This window comes from Archocentrus centrarchus, chromosome 16 (assembly GCF_007364275.1).
Source record: "Archocentrus centrarchus isolate MPI-CPG fArcCen1 chromosome 16, fArcCen1, whole genome shotgun sequence".
Lineage (NCBI taxonomy): Eukaryota > Metazoa > Chordata > Actinopteri > Cichliformes > Cichlidae > Archocentrus > Archocentrus centrarchus.
This window is the reverse complement of record NC_044361.1, coordinates 24,677,306-24,696,038: the sequence shown is the minus strand read 5'-3', so window position 1 is coordinate 24,696,038 and position 18,733 is coordinate 24,677,306. Positions and strand designations below refer to the sequence as shown.

The 18,733-nt window shown below is 39.6% G+C and overlaps 2 protein-coding genes and 1 non-coding gene across 3 annotated transcripts; 2 read left to right on the top strand and 1 right to left on the bottom strand.

Moving 5' to 3' along the window:
• Positions 1-2,089: 2,089 nt before the first annotated feature.
• rab13 (RAB13, member RAS oncogene family) lies at positions 2,090-9,662 on the bottom strand. Its single transcript, XM_030750081.1, has 8 exons — positions 9,064-9,662; positions 8,318-8,378; positions 6,266-6,326; positions 6,057-6,134; positions 4,656-4,745; positions 4,253-4,318; positions 4,048-4,098; positions 2,090-3,930 (listed from the first exon to the last, which is right to left on the bottom strand). The coding sequence occupies exons 1-8, from the start codon at positions 9,185-9,187 to the stop codon at positions 3,859-3,861; spliced, it is 603 nt and encodes a 200-aa protein (XP_030605941.1). The 5' UTR covers positions 9,188-9,662; the 3' UTR covers positions 2,090-3,858.
• Positions 9,663-11,037: 1,375 nt separating this feature from the next.
• rps27.2 (ribosomal protein S27, isoform 2) lies at positions 11,038-16,298 on the top strand. Its single transcript, XM_030750560.1, has 4 exons — positions 11,038-11,104; positions 11,750-11,858; positions 12,369-12,479; positions 15,575-16,298. Exons 1-4 carry the CDS (start codon positions 11,099-11,101, stop codon positions 15,601-15,603), a joined length of 255 nt encoding a protein of 84 aa, XP_030606420.1. The 5' UTR covers positions 11,038-11,098; the 3' UTR covers positions 15,604-16,298.
• Positions 12,165-12,296, top strand: LOC115795164 (small nucleolar RNA SNORA13). Its single transcript, XR_004021237.1, has one exon. It is a non-coding gene; the product is annotated as a small nucleolar RNA SNORA13 (small nucleolar RNA).
• Positions 16,299-18,733: the final 2,435 nt, after the last annotated feature.

Sequence of the window (18,733 nt, the reverse complement as noted above, 5' to 3'; positions counted from 1 at the left end):
ATCTTTCATTTTTATTTTTACTCGCCCTTCCTCTCCGCTGCCTTCGCATCTCTTCCTGTGTTTGCCGAGCTCTGAAACTGGCAGAGGGACGGATCGTGTTTGCAAACCACAACCTGCCCTATACGTAATGACAAGGCACGCAGAACGTGCAGCCAACTCGGAGATGCGGCAGAGAGCGTGAACACAGTCGTGGTGCTGATGCTGAGAAGGAGGAGTGGTTGCCTAGCGACAGGCTCCAGTTCTTACTGCTGCAGCAATGATGAAAAAACACGAAGTCGCCGCTGCCTGTTGGCAGGAAAGTTAAAAGAAAGAAAGAAAGAAAGAAATGGCAGCAATGATTCCTCTAGGTCCTATAGGTGGCTCCTCTACAACAACCGGAAATGTGTCTATCATATGTCATGTTTCTTGTCATTTAGAGTACAGAGCGTAAGGAGGATATAGATTCAATTTGGACTGAGTGATGCTAGTGGCAGAAAGCAGATGAAGTAAACTGGTAGTGACAAACAGTAGTGACAACAGAAGGAACTTGGTGTGTCAGATTTTCAAAATAAAAGACCCCAGTAACATACAGGACCTTACCATGATGCTTGGATGATAGATTTTGACAATAAAAGCCCCGAGTTTCTTCTGGAATGACCATTATGCTTTACTTAATCATAAGCAGTATGACATGGATGTATCTTCCAGATTGGAAAAATGAAGCCAATGTGGAAGTACCGTAAAACTGATCTCTATCTGAAGGCTTCTGGTTCTGTAGAAATTGGAAATTGACTTTCTGACTTGACCTCTGTAAACACTTTCTTGTTGAGTTTATGGGCCCAGTCACTTATTTAGGGTGATATTAAATAAAAAAAAAAAAAAAGAAGTAGTGTATTTTGTAAATCATACCATGTTTCAAAATGGAGGATAATCTGTGGTATGAAACTAGATGCTCATTGACTAACAACTTCTCAATCCCAAGTCGTTAGCCAATGAGTGAGCAGTTTCACAGTCAGACCTGCCCCTATTTGTCATATAAGTTTTTTTTGCAACCAACATGGTGATAACGGAAAATGCTCATCTCCAGCTTCGAAATGGGACTTCAAAAACCAATGGATGACGCCACAGTGGCTATGTCCATCTTTTATACTCACTATGGCTTAAACATGGGAAATTTCCAGAACAAAAGCTCCCACTCAGTTATGGGAAATCATAGTCATAGCTGGGGCTGTAACCAGAGGTGTGTCAGTTTTGAAAAAGAGAAGTTCCTAGTTATAAAAATTTAAAGAATGTTTTATGGTGGTTCTTGCCTCCAGTTGCTTACTGGATATCATCAAATTGCTTTGAGACTGCAGACCAAAACCAAAAGCCTCACTTAGTTGTAGATCTCAAACTAAGGATGCTCAGTAAAATGTCAGATTTTCATTATAAAAGCCTCACATCTCATGTTTTTGTTCAACCTTTTAGTATTTTACTCAATTAACTGCTTGTTTGTACAAACCTTCATATATATATATATATATATATATATATATATATATATATATATATATATATATATATATATATTTTTTTTTTTTTTTTTTTTTTTAGCAAACCTATGTAGCTTCAATTTTTTTTAGAAGCAAGTAGAAACCCAGATGCAATTTATCCAGAAACTGCAGAGTCTCATTAATGTATGTTCTTTGCACAAGTTTTTAAACCGGTGATCTCATGGTGGCTAAGTCCTTCTTTTATATACAGTCTATGGACTAGGACATGGCCTTTGAAATTGTGCCGCTGTCATTTCTATCCACTGTGTAAATACATTAGCTATTTCACATATCTGGGAATCACTGCTCCGTTGCTCTTCCTGAGGTTTCCGTCTTTCCCCCCTCTTAAATGGATTCTGTAAGGAGTTTTTCCTTTATCAAAATTGAGAATCTAAAGATAGACGATGCTGTATGCTGTACAGACTGTAAAGGCCCTTGAGGCGAATGTGAGATTTTGGCCTATCTAAAAAGAATACACCAAAATTTATGAGAATGCTAGACCAGAAAAGAAAAACCAGATTGTCTGACTGATCATGTTACTAGGCCAACAGGAACTTAAAAAAAAATACAAAAAAATATATAGTTTTGCAATTTTATTCATCAAGCATCAGGTCTGTAAACTACATACAAAGTCTGGTGGCAGGTGTAAGAAGACTAACAATGTGGAAGAAACACAAAAGAAGACAGAACTTGAGTGTGCAGAAAAAAAAAAGAACTGTCACGATCAGATGAAGATCTGTAATCAGTCATTTTGAATGATCATCAAACTGCCTGAACAGTGAGGCTGTCATGTCAGCTGTAGCTAATATGTGGTACTGTTTAGAAAGAGATTTACCAGGCACTTCAGATAAAAGGCAATACCCACTAAATCAATTCACAATGAGGGGCGTGCACAAGCTGCCACTTCCTAGGCATTTACATCCTGTCCATTCACTTGCTTTATCCATCACTCTTTTCTCTCTCCACTCATCTTCTCATATTGCACTTATCACTGTCCATATCTAATATCTATATCCACATTCTGAATCCATTCATCTATCAAAACAAGGCTTTGTTTTCCACAGAATTTGTTTCAGATTCAACTGTAGCAACCAGCTTGTTTCATCATTAATGTGCATGTCATATTTTCACCTTCTTAACCTGGAAATTTTCCACACCATAAACGCTGGAGCTCTAACAGTGGCACCTGTTCCTGTAGTTTCTGTTGAATGTGATAAAACAGTAGTTGAAGTAATAGATATTATTCAGCGAATAGTGGGTGGCTGGATAGAAGGTGCAGGGTTTCATTCTGGAAACGTGCATTTAGGTGGGTTGCATATTTATACCTATATGGAATAAAAATGTGTTTCATTTGACATAAAAGTATGGGATATCTTTTTGTCTGTGATGTCATGAAATAGTACCAACAGTTATTTTATAATTTATAACTTTAAGCAGGCCTGTTATGCTTTTCTCTTTCTTGTCATACATTTGCTGCTATGGTCATATTAAACAATGCCAAAGCTTCAAATAATGAAGTCAATGTTTGTGTAAGCAATTCACGCGAGCCAAAGGCTCGGGCTTTAGACCGCTCAAAATGCTCGGTTTTATGCTTTTCTACGCTTGGATCTTTATGATGTCAGTGAGTGCCGATATAGATCCCTAATATGTTTGACTCAAGCACACGCTGTCTCTGTGAGCACAGCAGCCCCACCCACCTGCTGTTCAAATCTTTTGTTTGCATGAAGTTGCCAGTAAGAAGAATACCGGGAAAGCTTGCTTACCGAGCAGGGGGAAGGAGCTAAAACTGCTTGTTTCAGGCAGTGGATTAACTGAGGACCTGCACAAAGGTCACCCATAAAGAGAAAAAAAAAGGATTATTTTGAACTGTGATTCATGCATAGCTGCATGAATGAATAAAATGGTAACATTAAAACACAGCTGTGTTTCTTTTAAGTGCTCTTGTACTGTTGTAGGAATGATAACGCAAGCAAGAAAAATACACAGTTCAGTGATAGGAACCTATGAAATGGTGGGGACCGGTTTTTGAAATGCTACCAGGGCTCAGAGTCAGACTCCACCAACTTTTTATGGAATAATTTCTGTCGCAGTAGATGTCACATAAAGAATATGTTCAGTTTGAAATACTGGGGCTGTTTTAAAAGAGTAATCCATATATTATTTTGGGGACAGGACAATTCTTGTGGAACAACTTATAAAAGGGAAGTATAGTGTAGTTTAGGTATAAAACAGATTTTTAGCACCTCTGTGTATTTGATTTTTAAAAAACTTGGCACATTTTCCCTCGTCAAACACAGGTGCTCTTCAGTTTCGATGCCCTTTCTTCCACGCTCTAGTGACATCGTGTCTAGAGAAGAACGCACTTAGAGGATTTTTTCTCTGTGCTGCTGGTGATTTTCACCTCTCGCCCCGCGGGGCCCTGTCAAACAAAACAAAGAAATTAAATTACAATCACACAGCAGGCAGAGCATGCAAAAATAGTCTTTACAGAGCAACAAATGTATAGCTGCATTATTGATGTTCTGTTCTGACTTACTTGCTTCTTGCTGGATTTTTGCAGTATGTCTCGTGCCAAAGCCAGAAAAGACTGCAGGGACAGATGGATTGAAGCACAGAAAGAGAGAAAAATGTAGGTGTGTTTCACATTAACACATAAACACTAACAAAACAGCCACAGTAAAACAAGCTTAATGTGTAAGGTTCGATGAGGCATGTAGAAACAGCAGTCATTCACAGCTCACCTCCTCGACATTAATGTTGGACTTTGCACTGGTCTCAAAGAACCTGATGCCGTGATCTTTGGCCAGCTGTCAACAGCAGACAAAGAGCTGGTTAAAGGAGGTCAGGATATGGGTAATAATCACTTCCTGGTATTTATATAGAGTAAATTTAGAGACTTCAAGTGATCCTGCCCTCTCAAATTTGAAAGGTAGGAATCCATACAATATTCTTTCTCAAAATTAAACCTTATTTTGCAAGGTGGAACCACAAATGATTAATTTTCCATCCATCCACTCATGTGTACTATTCCCTGGATGAGCTTTTCTACTACTTTTAACTACTGTCAAAGTGCACCCACACCTCGGCTGCTTCAAACCTACATTTTTACCAACAGAACACCACAAGAGACAGGTTACATCTCACCTTTTCTCCTGTCTCCTTGGAAACTTTCCGCTTCCCCTCAATGTCACACTTATTGCCTAGTAACATCCGACTGACCCCAGCTGATGCATTCTGGGAAAGAGGGAAAGGGATTACTTGACCAGAACAAAGTGACTTCAGCAGAGCAAAAGACACCACAGAGAGCTCAACAGAGGGAACGGGCCTGTTCAGACACAACAACAACAGCTGTTTGTCAGCAGCGTGGTTTCTCCCTTTAAACCCAAACTGTGTCACTGAAATCTTTCCTTGCAGGCTTTCTGCAGTTTGTCAGTGCTGCCGTCTACAGTTTGTTTTCAGGCAGAACAAGCTGCCTGCTCCCCCCCCCCCCCCCCCCCCCCCCCCCCCCCCCAAACAAATCCCTCAGAGTCACTGACAACATTCAGGCTACACATACATGAAATTATAACTGCTGTAGCTGCTTTTTCAAAACCTGACTGCACCAGTCATATGTTTCATAACAATTGTTTTTCCTCCAAATACCTGTGATGCTTACATGAGAATGGGTTAAAAAAAACAAACAAAGAGTAAGCAAGTATACAAACAGTAGGTGGACAATAACACTGGGTATGCATATATAGCTATAATATGTTCTTGGCTTTAATTATTATAAAGATTTATAAAATTTATAAAGGGGTTTGCATATTGTCTGTTTTAATTTTAATATTCTAGTCAGCATTTATCTACTTAAAAAATTAAAGTCTACTTCTACTTTACTCGGATGTTTATACAACATTAAAGAGTCGCCGGGTGTGGTGCCTACCCCAGCTGGTAGGTCCATCACAGGGCTAACACAAAGAGATATCCTCACGACTGCTCACATCTACACCTATGTCCAATTTAGAATCATCAATCAACCTTATTTTAAAGCATCTCCAATCTTTGGACAGAGGGAATAATCAGGAGGCACAGGGAGAACATGCACACTCCAGCAGACCAGGAGCTTCAAAGCACCTTCTTGCTGTGAGACAACAGTGGCAACTTTCCTTTGATGCTCTCCCCTTGTTAGTTTGGCTTCCAGCACTTAGTCGATAATTCTGCAACTTTCTGAGGAACAGGCTGCGATATCTGCCTCTCTGCAACAAATGGGAGAGGTCTTCCACACAGCATTACACCTAGCTGACAGGACAGTAGAAAACTTCTTCAGTCCTTATATCTTAATCAACTAAAAGTAGTTTTACTTGGATGAAAAACATCATTAACAAAGTGAGGGCACAAGGCCATGCTGGATACTTTTTTGCTCGTTTATAAAGGGGGAAGATTTGAAAACCAAACAGACATGTTTTCAAGAGGTTATTTCACATGCATCGTGGTGGACGTGTGATTATTTCCTCAGTAGAAGCTACAGGTTAAAAAAATATTTGCTATTTTAGAAAACCGTCTCACTTCTTTGATGCTCTTCATCCAGTTCTGAATGTTCTCAAAGGACTTCTCGTCAGTGATGTCATACACCAGGATGATGCCCTGACAAACAGAGACGAGACGGAAGAGAGATGATTTAAGGAGTCAGTCAGAGGTGCAAACCGAGCACACAGAGGCAGTGATGTCAGCCTGATTATCCACCCCTGTTTGTCTTGCAGGCGTACTGTGCTCACCATGGCTCCTCTGTAGTAGGCTGTTGTAATGGTCTTGAATCTCTCCTGCCCTGCTGTGTCCCTACAAAACACACACACACACTTGGAATTAAAAAGAACCCGCAAGGTTTTTGTAATACTACTACCATAAAAAACCTGGAATGTAGCAGAATGCAGGGCGATTCACTGAAGGGGAGACACTACAGAAGATTAGGCTAAGTTTTTACTAATAGATTCTTCCCAACTGGAACACTTTCATTAAGAATATTTTGATTATATTACCGTTTTTCTGAAACTGTATGTTTTAATATGCAAATAAAACATTACTGATTTAAAATTGGGCTAATTTGGACACTTTTCCAGGTTATAAATTTAACCATTGGATAATGCTAACAGTAGCAAAAAAGTCAATTTTTACCAGGTATTCAGAAACAAAAAGCTTCTATAAATCTGGTTCTCAGTGATATATATATATATATATATATATATAAATAAACATAAACAAGCCTCTGCCTGGGTATGAATGTGTGTGTAAATGTTAGACACGAAAAAAAGGGGGGGGCTGTATGAATGTGTGTGTGATTGGGTGAATGAAACTTGTAGTAAGAATTGCTTTGAGTGCTCGGTTAGAGTAGAAAAGCGCTAAATAATTACCAGCCCATTTAAAAACCTTCAGAATAGAGAGAGATCAGTGTATGCGAGTGCTACTGAATGTGCTTTCTGGTTCAGAGTATGAGGGGCGGATTGAGAAAATGTTTTGTAAAAATCCATACATTTTTAGTTGGAAAATGCACTATACTGCCAAAAGTATTCGCTTGTCTGCCTTCACATGCACATAAACTTGAGTGACATCCCATTCTTAATCCATGAGGTTTAATATGATGTAGTCGCACCCTTTGCAGCTACAACAGCTTCAACTCTTCTGGGAAGGCTTTCCACAAGGTTTAGGAGTGTTTATGGGAAGTGTGAGGTCAGACACTGATGCTGGACGAGAAGGCCTGGCTCACAGTCTCTACTCTAACTTATCCCAAAGGTGTTCTGTCAGGTTGAGGTCAGGACTCTATGCAGGCCAATCAAATTCTTCCACACCAAACTCACTCATCCATGTCTTTATGGACCTGCTTTGTGCACTGGTGCGCAGTCATGTGGGAACAGGAAGGGGCCATCCCCAAACTGTTCCCACAAAGTTGGGAGCATGAAATTGTCCAAAATGTCTTGGTATGCTGAAACATTCAGAGTTCCTTTGACTGGAACTAAGGGGCCGAGCCCAACTCCTGAAAAATAACCCCACCCCATAATCCCCCCTCCACCAAACTTTACACTTGGCACAATGCAGTCAGACAAGCACTGTTCTGGCAACCACCACACCCAGACTCGTCCAACAGATTGCCAGATGGAGAAGCGTGATTCATCACTCAGAGAACACGTCTCCACTGCTCTAAAGTCCAGAGGTAGTGTGCTTTACACCACTGCATCCAACGCTTTGCATTGCACTTGGTGATGTAAGGCTTGGATGCAGCTGCTCGACAATGGTAACCCATTCCATGAAGCTCTCTACACACTGTTCTTGAACTAATCAGAAGGCCACATGAAGTTTGGAGGTCTGTAGAGAAATGTTACATTTAAATATGAAAATGAGGTACTCTCATAAAATATGAACTACTTTGCATAAATGTTAAAAAAAACAAAAAACAAAAAAAAACATCTAAATTAGTATTTTATACATTTCCTTTCCACCAGTCTGAAAGAAGGCATATTACAGAAGTGAAAACTGAGCGAGAAAACAAAACATGTTTTTGCCTGTACTGGTATTTGACACTGCTATATCTTCTCTAGCAGCACCCTTATATGACATGGAGTGGCTGTCTGTGGTGGCCATGTGTGATGGACTTGGACATGAACCCTGTCATAAAAATCCTGATTTGGAGAACAAGAGGGAGGTTCCTCTTTCCTCTCAGGAAAATGTGCCAGAGGCAGTCAGAGGGCAGAGGAAGATAACTCAACAAATCAGGATTATCTGCTTCGCCATATCACAAAGCACTTGCAGACAAACAACCAGATGCCATCTCTTACCAGACTTGCAGTTTCACTTTCTTTCCATCCACATCAATGGTTTTTACTTTAAAGTCGATTCCTGGGGGATAACAAGGGAGGGGGTGGGGGTGGGGGCAAAGATTGAGTTAGATACCTCTGATGAAAAATAAAAATTCACACACTTCAGTAAATATGAGTCGCTCTCACTCATGTGGCAACTGTGAAGGTCATTTCACTGACCCCACAGGGAGGTCCCATCCACAAGCAGACATAAAGAACAGACATGCAGGCCTGCACTGCAGACTGCTTTGTTTTTTCCTGCTGGATGGACAAGCTGACAGACAGTGCAGGGCAGAAAGAGGGGGCTGTCCTGTGCAAAACTGTGCATGCCAGAAAGCCAGCCATTCTTCTGGGAACGTAGAGATGGTAAAAGAGATAGGAATGAGGGTGGGTGGACCCTCTGTGAGCCAAGTGAGAGGAATGAGATCTGAGGGAGAGATGGGGGAGAGGGTCATGAAAGAGAGCGCACACACATTCAATAAGGAAAGAAAAAAAAAGAGAGAGAGAGAGTGAAAAATAAAGCACAAAAAATTAGAGAGCACAGACAAGCTGGGACATGAAATCAGTCCGGGAAACCAGTTTGTAGTGCAAACAGAGGCAGAACGGAGCTTGAAATGTCAGCAAACATTTATCTTGCTCGTATCCCAAGTTTCAGAGAGGCCAATCATAAGCTGAAGCAGAAATGTCGCAGCCTGTAATTCAAACATTAAACCGCAGCAACGTACCGATGGTGGAAATGTACGTGGAGTTGAAATTGTCCTCAGCAAAACGAATGATCAGACATGTTTTTCCCACTCCGCTGTCCCCGATGAGTAACAGTTTGAAAAGGAAATCATACTTTTTCGCCATGGTTGGAGCTGTTCTTCAAACAGAACTCGGGGAGGGGGGGGAGAAGTTGGGTCTGTCTCTTCACCGGAGATCCTTCTCATCCACTGGACGCTTTAAATTAAATTTCCTTTCCTTTCCTTTGTTAAAACAAGCAGGTTCCTTAAAAACGGTGCTCCATGTAGCGAGCGGATCCAGTTTTTCACCCCCCTTTTCAATCCCAGACTTGTCACCGGTAAATTCCGATCCTCCTCAGTGCCTCTGTGTTGTGTTGGGACTGCGCAGGATAAAGTTGAACTGTCTATATCAGATCAGCTCTCGTGTGTTAAAGTTTCATTCTGCTGCCATCAGAGAGTCGGTATTTTTCTGTCTACAAGCATATCGGGAGGCTACAGGTTTTTCCAGCGTGCAAAAATAATGGTAATAAAAAAAAGTACTCGCTGTCGGCCCCAATCCCACATCGGCTCAAAGGCTACGTGTGGGAGAGTTTTATGGGAGTGAACGGTTCACAGTGCGCAGGGAACCGAACCAGCATGGTCACTAGGTGGCACCATTTGACCAGTAAACACACGTGTAGGGAAGGCACCGGGGAGTTTTTTTCTAGATGTATCATGAAATAAGATTATATATATATATATATATATATATATATATATATATATATATATATATATATATATATATATATATATATATATATATATATATATAATTTTTTGTTTTCACGACACTTTGTTGCTATCAATTCCTTCAGAGGCAAGTATTGTACTTCTTACTACAGTGTACTATGATTGACTGTTTACATGTTACAATAAAACTTTTTTTTTTGGGCAAACAAACATATAAAGTGTTTAGAGAATGCAGATATTTGTTTCAAATCACTGTCAGTACATTCAAGAGCTGACTGAAAAATAATAAATGGTAAAAAAAAAAAATACCAACCTGTTTGGGTAATAATTTAAAGTATTTAAGGGAAATAATCACTGGTTGAAGTAAAAAAAAAATATTCAAAACCTATCTCAACCTACCTAACCCAGTTACAACAATAAAATGCTGCTTAAAGTTCTTCTGCATTAAGACCACTCTCCCCATCCAAGAGTACTTTTACCTAAACCTTTACTTAAGTAACCTAATCAAGGGCTTTACTTGGAGTATCTTTTAAGGGAATACTTTACACCCTTAATATCAGACAGCAATACCAAGATAACTTTGTCTAAGTTTAGTCAAATAACAACAAACCTAATATACTACATCCACGCACAAAAGACACTGTTGGATATCAGAGTCATCATTAAAAATACGAACAGTAAGCATGAAAGCTGACCTTGATAAAAGAATATATAAAGTTAAGGTGCATTTTCTAAATTCCGCTCACTGCTTTTGTACTTCCAGTCTCCTGACATCATTTTTACTGTCATTTACTTTCCACTCATAGTGGATGTTGACATTATTACACTAGGACTAACTGTATTTTAGTGCAAAAAGATCGGACTGGGCCCTTTGGGCTCCCCTGCTTTACAAATAAAAAAATAGGCTTAGTTAATTAGAGCATATTTTCTGATGGCTACACTTAAGGATTTAAGCTTAAGTATTTCACATATAGATGAAGAAGGGCCTGGCCAGCTTCCTAACAGCTGTTATTGTTGAAAAAAATATTTAAACTATAGGATAATTGTCTCTTTCCCCCAGAAAACCAATATAAGATTTAATTAAAGGCGACAGAAAAATACATTAAAATGTATTCACGGTACATTTACACAACTGAGTTAATTTCTAGTATGTATTCGATCTTATCTAACGGATAGTGAAATATAAACACGAGCAAGTATTTTTTATTTTTTTTATTTCTTCCTTCGGGACTTCCTCCTAGTCAGTCAGCAGTTTCCGGTACGTGGACAGCGAGTCTTTTTCCGGTGAGAGTCCAAACACGCAGACATGCCTGTAAGTAACAAAAGCGTCTTTGTACTTCCTAACTTGCCGTCAGTCGTTAAAGAGCGTGTTTACAATACAGTTAAAATATATTAGAGCTTTAACAAATGCGTTTTTTAATATATTGGACTCAGTGGGTTTACGTTAATGTAAACGTCAAATTTTGAACCAGCGCAATATGGCGAAACACGTGTTCAGCAAGCAGCCCACGCGGCTCACTGACAACGTTAAAATCTCAGCATTTAGTGCGTTTATTATCTTTATTAGGGCTGAAGCCGGTTAATGTCGCGCGTAAATATAAGTCAGCAGTCGGATAACTGTCGTGGTCATCTGTGTTTACTTGTTGGGCATGTTGGGTGTTTCGAAGGGTAATCAAACTCTTAACGATGTTTCTTCTGCTATTTTTGATCGTGGGCATCGCGGCGACTGCGTTAAGATTATTTTATTTCTTTCCTTTCAGTTTCCTCATCTGAAAAGTGTAACCGGGTCTCGACCTTTGCCTCGCTGTAACTAAGGCCTATGACCACAACAATTATTTAATCACATATTAAAGTCGTTTCAGCGCCGTCCGGGTTATTTATATATGTTAACTGATTTGGACTTGTTTAAATAAACTGTTTTATTTTTTTTATTTTATTTTTTTTTTAATTCTTCCAGCTCGCAAAGGATCTTTTGCACCCAAGTCCCGACCTGGAGAAGAGGAGACACAAGAAAAAACGTCTTGTTCAGAGTCCTAACTCCTATTTCATGGATGTCAAATGTCCAGGTCGGTTTACTTATGAATAATATATAAGATTCAAGAGGTGAAATGTCCAGTAACTGTAAGCACATTTGCTTGAGTACTGCACCTAATTACAGTTGTGAATTTCCCATCTATAAGGCATATTTGAGGGGAAGTATTTGCTTGGGTATTTCAGTGTTTTTCTATCTATCCTGGAAAGGAAAAAAAAAAAAAAAATAAAAAAAAAAAAATATATAAATATAAATATATATAAATATAAATATATATATATATATATATATATATATATATATATATATATATTCCACTCCTTCCACTCCTGTATACATTTGCCTTTATGTGTTGCCCTTTCATTGCTTCCTTAGTGATTGGGGTGTCAACTAAGGCATACAGTGAAGTTTGTGGTTGTCTATGAAATGAGTTTCCAGTGACTCCTCTACAGAAACAACTGCAACGACACACCAGTCATCAGTACTGCACCTGATATGTAATTGTTCTGTAGCTTTAGTTAAATGGTTTGCATGCTGTTTGCAGGTTGCTACAAGATCACCACAGTCTTCAGTCATGCTCAGACGGTAGTTCTGTGTGTCGGCTGCTCCACGGTCCTGTGTCAGCCGACAGGAGGGAAAGCTCGCCTGACAGAAGGTACAGGAAAACTAGACATCCTTAGTCCTGACTGTATATATAGAATTACATAACTAGCGGCACTGTAGTTACCTTTTTTTTTATGCCGGACGCCCTTCCTGGCACCTTTGTGTCTCCGGGATCTTTAGCTTCTTAGGCAAATATGTAAACTGCTACATGAGCCACTTAATAATTGCAAATTTAGATAATGGCTCAAAATAACTGCCTAAATAGGTGATTGGCAGCAATTCAGGATGGCTGCTGAGTAACGATACTTGATTCTAGACTAACCAGTGAACCCACAGTGCAGCTTTACATATAGTAGGCAAATATAATTGAACACAGTGATCAAATTTTAGTGACTTTGAATACTCCATCAAATCATTTACCTGCCTATCTTTGTCTCCACCTCTACCTGTCTATCTCCACTTGCATCCTTTTTTTTTTTTTTTTTTTCCCCCTCTCTCTGATTCTTGCCCAGTGGGGTGTTTGCTTTCGCTCCCCCTCACTTGTTCTCTGTGTGGTAGAATTACATGTGAATGTCTCAGCCTTAGATAATTTTATTGTATTTCTTTGAATCATATTGTTTTGAATTTATCTGCAAATGCTTCACATTAAGAGCCTTGTTGAGACCTCAAAGGTTATACCAAGTGGTCTCCTTCAGGTCATGAAGGAGAGAGGGGAACAATACAAATATTATATAAGTAAACAGCATGCCTTTTGTCCTCTCTCTCTCCGCTCTTTTCTCTTTCCCCTCAAAACCAACTAGGGTTTAATCCCGAGATCCGGGATTCCCGGGAAATGCGATCAGAACCATTTCCCGTTTCCCGGGAAACGTTAGACGGGAAACCGGGAAAAAAGTCGCGCGCGTCGATTTGACTTTCAGAAAGAAAAGAAAGCTTCAGAATGTTAAATTTAAGGAAATATTGAGAGAAGGGTTCGTTTAATGCGAAAAGCATTACTCTTCATTTCAGGCATGTTCAGCCTCCGTTTAAGGCTTCAGCCTTCATCTCAAGCGTTTTAATAGAGGTATTACACAGTTGTGCTTTTTTCCTCTTTAATTTGTTGAAATCGTAGGCAATGTGTTTACCCTAAGGTATTTTGTATTATATAATTTTATATTATTATATATTGTTATATTGCATTATATAGCCTATAAAATATGCCTGCCCTGAACAATAAAGAAATATCTGTTTAACTTCGAGTGTTTCTTTTCCTCGTTTGCAGCCGCTTACTAACAATCATGAATTAGGATACGGGCCTAATGTGTGAAGAAATTATCATGAAATAGATTGCTTTAACATTTACTTTCGCTTTTAAAACGGAGTTGAGTAAAATGTATATTTTTTTAGGCTATAAGGATAGACGATTCACAGCGAACCTACTTTAACCCTCAGACACGGTGTTATAAATTTGCTGTTGCCAGAATGGCAATGACCAAGTCGTAGTGCATTACTCAAGGCCCCGTGTTATGCCATATTATAGTGAAGTACGGTAGTTAACTTTTCAATGACTATTACAGCGTTCCACTGGTGGAGATATAGTGCAACAGATGTCGCCACGACAGCGTGGCTGAGCCTTTATCAATGCTGTGGAGATGAACCGTATTGTTTTGCACCAGCAGTTGTAAAATAGCTTGGTATAATTCCATGTACAATGGAGGAATATTCGAATTATATTTGTTAAGGGAGTGTTGAGGAACGACACAACACCGCATAGCTCGAGCACTCGAATGTCGAGATGTAGGTTTTATTGCGTTAATCAAGCCGACGTTACCCCCTACTGGGCATAACAGGACATAGCTGGAAAGCTACCTCTACAATATCAGAATAGGTTAAGGCCGACACAGGCTACAGAAGGCCTAATTAAAATAAAAAAATAAATAAACTTTTTCCCGGGATTCCCGGGAAATGGCTCTTCATTTCCCGGGATTTGATCCATGTCATTTTCGGGAAAAATATTAAACCCTAAAACCAACCAGTCGCGGCAGATGGCTGCCCCTCCCTGAGTCTGGTTCTACTGGAGGTTTCTTCATGTTAAAGGGAGTTTTTTTTCTTCCCGCTGTTGCCAAGTGCTTGCTCATAGGTGGCTGTTTTATTTTTGGGGTTTCTTTCTAGTACTCTAAGGTCTTTCCTTATGATATAAAGTGCCTTGAGGTGACTGTTACATTAATAAAATTGAACTGTACTTGACCCAATGCAGAAACTTGTCCCAGAATCCCCAAATTTTGTTGCTGGAGACTGGTAGCCAAACTTGATTGTACACACACTCTGCATTACTCTATCACATTTGCCTTTGTGTTGCCCTCTCACTGTGTCCTTCATGAACAGGGTGTCAACTAAGGCATACAGTAACTCTCGTGGCTGTGAGAGAAATTCATCATCACTGATTAATTTCTACACAATTAGCTGCGAGCACAACACACAATTTTTTTTCATTCACGCACATTTTTTAGTCTAACAGGTAAACCAGATATTAGATTCAGGGGGATAGCTAATCTTTTCCATTTGAAAGAAGCCTGGTGACTTAAAAAAAAACCTTTTAAGTAATGCTGTTACTCTGTTTAGTGAGTTAGTGAAAAGTTTGAGATTAAAGTGGACCTGTTGGTGTGCATTTCCAGCTTCATATTTTTATTGTTGGACTCTACTGGAACCCTGAGACATCATTAGAAGTCATTATCTAAATATTTATGGACGTGTGTGTGTTTGCATAGACAGAATAAGGCAAGGCATGATAGGTCCCCTTTAAGTTCAAGGTTCAAGTTTACTGATATTGTCATTGTCCCGCCCACTCTACCTTCTGCTGCTGTTGCCTTTGGCAATAAAACCATAAGTCTGGTGGTGATTCAGTCTTTGAAAAGGCAGATGGTAACATGAATGTTATTGTCCTCTTATCTTATCTTATGTCTTTTCAGCACTGAGTTAGTTGGTACACCTTGCTGCACTGATTGGCTTTCGCAAGATTGACCATTTTTATAGGCTGTAGATATATATGATGAATTATAAGGCTACAATATAATCAAGACTTCTCTAAGTGATTTTTTTTTCTTTTTTAATTAAAACTATCTTGTTTATTTTAAGCCCTGTCTAAACTACAGTCTCACCCTCTTTCCACAGGCTGCTCATTCAGGAGGAAACAGCACTAACCTGATCAGATGTGATTTGACACCCTTGAGGAGAAGAGTAAGAACTTGATGGACATCAAGTGACGCTGCCATAGAACTGATGCAGGGGATGACACAGAGAGCTGGAATATAAATCATGTAATATAAGAGGTTGTCTATATACATAATGTGCAGAGAAATGCCTGGCCTTGTTGAGACACCACCACCATTTTCCAAAATTCATTCTTCTGTCTAAATAAACTTTTTTTGGGATAAATAATCTCTTTAGGTATTTTGCAATCGCTCATTTAGCTGGTAAAATACATCTTTTGTCTCCTGACAGCCCCTTTCAAGTGACATGATGCATACGGGGTTTCTGTTTATCTTGCATTTGTTTGCATTACACCCTTTACTGACAAACCTGCCTTTACAGGAAGATGTGGTCAAAGATGAGGCCCAGCACTAGAGATGTATGTAAATATCCTCTGGAGAGCCAGTTCTAGAAAAGGAGACAAACTGTGGCTACATCTCAAGAAAGGTGACTTTAATGCAGAGTTTTGCTGTGTAAAAAGGGCACTCTGCATGAATATTAATTGATATGTTGATTTTTTCTGTGTTAATCCCACAGTGATGTCAGTGGTATCTGTGCAGGGTTCCCTCAGTCTGAATGAGGGTTGATTCAGGGAAGGTTGCATTGCTTGCTCTGCTTTTTAAAAAAAAACAAAAAAAAAAAAAAACACAGTACAAAATGAAATTAATTGCATTTTAATTTACAATGTTGTGCATTTATGTATGCTTGTGAGCTTCCTGTGCAAATGATGATGTCGGATGAATTCTTGTCAGGTTGTGAAAAATCACTAGCTTTGGAAGGGCCAGCACTGCAGGAGGAGTTTGTGACCGCAGGTTACTCTCACCTTTGGTTTATGCTTGTGCGCACGTAGGCCCTTTTTTGCACAGCCTATGTGACAGCAGCGATTTGTACACTGAATAAATAAAAATTAAATCAGGAGACGGCGCGATTTGATAACTTTGTTGTTGCCATGGTTACATTTTTATTGCCTTGTTTGTGTTGGACACTAAAATAAAATTATGGTAAACAGGAAATGAGATTCTTGTGCTTATTGAATGACTAACACAGGATAAATATCACATTCTAAATTTACCTCAGTTTTTCATATTAAGTTCTGACAATGCTACTTTCACTATTCAAATTTTGTCTTTTGTTCACACTTTGAATTATATAGAGCACTCGTACAGCAACTTATTCATTTTTCAGACATAATGTGTCATTCAGAATATGAATGGGTTTAGATTTCGTTTACCTTTGTGGAACTAGACAAGTGGCAGGTCTAAGAAAATATCTGCAGGAGAACAGTATCTGAAAGTTGTGTTCTTAAGAAATACTAAAAAAATCCAGCAACAGGACCTGAGAGATGCATCTGGACCTTCAGCTGATCCATCTGCTGTTCCCCAAAGCCTCATCAGAAATGGTCTCAGTGGAAGGGTGGCTGTCAAGAAGCCATTCTTACGGAAGGGAAATGGGGAGAAAAGGCTGAGGTGTGCCAGATTACACAAGAACTGCACTGAAAATCAGTGGCAACAGGTCTGATGGAGCGATGAATCAAAATTTGAAACTTTTGGTTCAAATCATTGTTAATATGTACAGGAGAGAGGTACAACAGTGAGTGTCTACAGTCATCTGTAAAACACGCTGGAGGTTCTGTTATGGTTTTGGGCTGCATTTCAGTCAGTGGTGTTGAAGATCTTGTCAAAATTGATAGAATTATGAATACTGAAAAGTACCATCAGATTTTGATCCACCATTCAATACCATCTGGAAAGACTCATTGGTAACGGCTTCATTTTTCAGCATGACAATGATCTCAAACACACTGCCAGTGCAGTAAAAGCATACCTGGATAGAAAAAAAACACAATGGAACACTATCAGTCATGGACTGCCCTCCCCAGAGCCTGGACCTCACCCAGTATTTATGTTTGTACATTTCAATAAATCGCTGCACCTATTTCCCATTTTCTTAGCAAAATATAAAGAAATCAATGGTGGTTCAAGACTTTTGCACAGTACTTGAAGTTTACCAACCACCCTACATATCCAGCAAAAAATTAACAGAAAATGTGTTGCTTTACCATACTGTCACACCTGAGCACACAGTAATGATGAGCTTACTGGTTTGCTGCCTGTACTGCAGGCAGACAATTGCAGTGACAGAACCTGTGAATCTGACCAGCAGACATGGGGCTGTCATAAGGTCACTGACTATTCTGATGTATGTCTGCTCAGTGTAATTATACTGGTGGAGTGAAGGCAGGGTCTGAACTCTACTCAGTGAGGTGGTGACGTTCAGTGGATTCAGCTGTGGAAATGTACTCAGGAGGAAGTATGGCTGTCACTATATAGTCATGTCCAAAATAAAAAACAACAACAACAAAAAAACAAAACAAAAAAAAGCCCCAAAACCTGTCAAACATCAACTGAAACCTGAAAGTGTTTGTGGTAACAAGTTCTCTGAATTGCTCAAATTTAACACCTAATATTAATTTAACCCAGAACCTGTTTCTTTGTTTAATGTAAATATTCTGGTTAAATTACCGGTAATTCATTTGTAACAGTATACGCTGATCAAAAAATTAAAGGAACATTTTAAAAACATCAGATCTTAATGGGAAAATAGTCGACCAAAACACAATTTCTCTGAGGTGTTCTATTGGATTTAGGTCAGGTGAGCGTGGGGCCCAGTCAATGCTATCAATTCCTTCATGCTCCAGGAACTGCCTACATACTCTTGCCACATGAGGCCAGGGATTGTCATGCACCAGGAGGAACCCAGGACCCACTGCACCAGCGTAGAGTCTGACAGTGAGTCCAAGGATTTCATCCCGATACGTAAAGGCAGTCAGGGTGCTGTTGCCTAGCATACAGAGGTGTGTGTGTCCCTCCATGGATATGCCTCCCCAGACCATCACTGACCCACCACCAAAGCGCTCATGCTAAACAAGCAGCATAATGTTTTCCATGGCTTCTCCAGACCCTTTCATGTCTGTCACGTGCTCAGGGTGAACCTGCTCTCATCTGTGAAAAGCACAGGGTGCCAGTGGTGGACCTACCAATTTTAGTATTCTATGGAAAATTTCAATCGGGCTCCATGGTG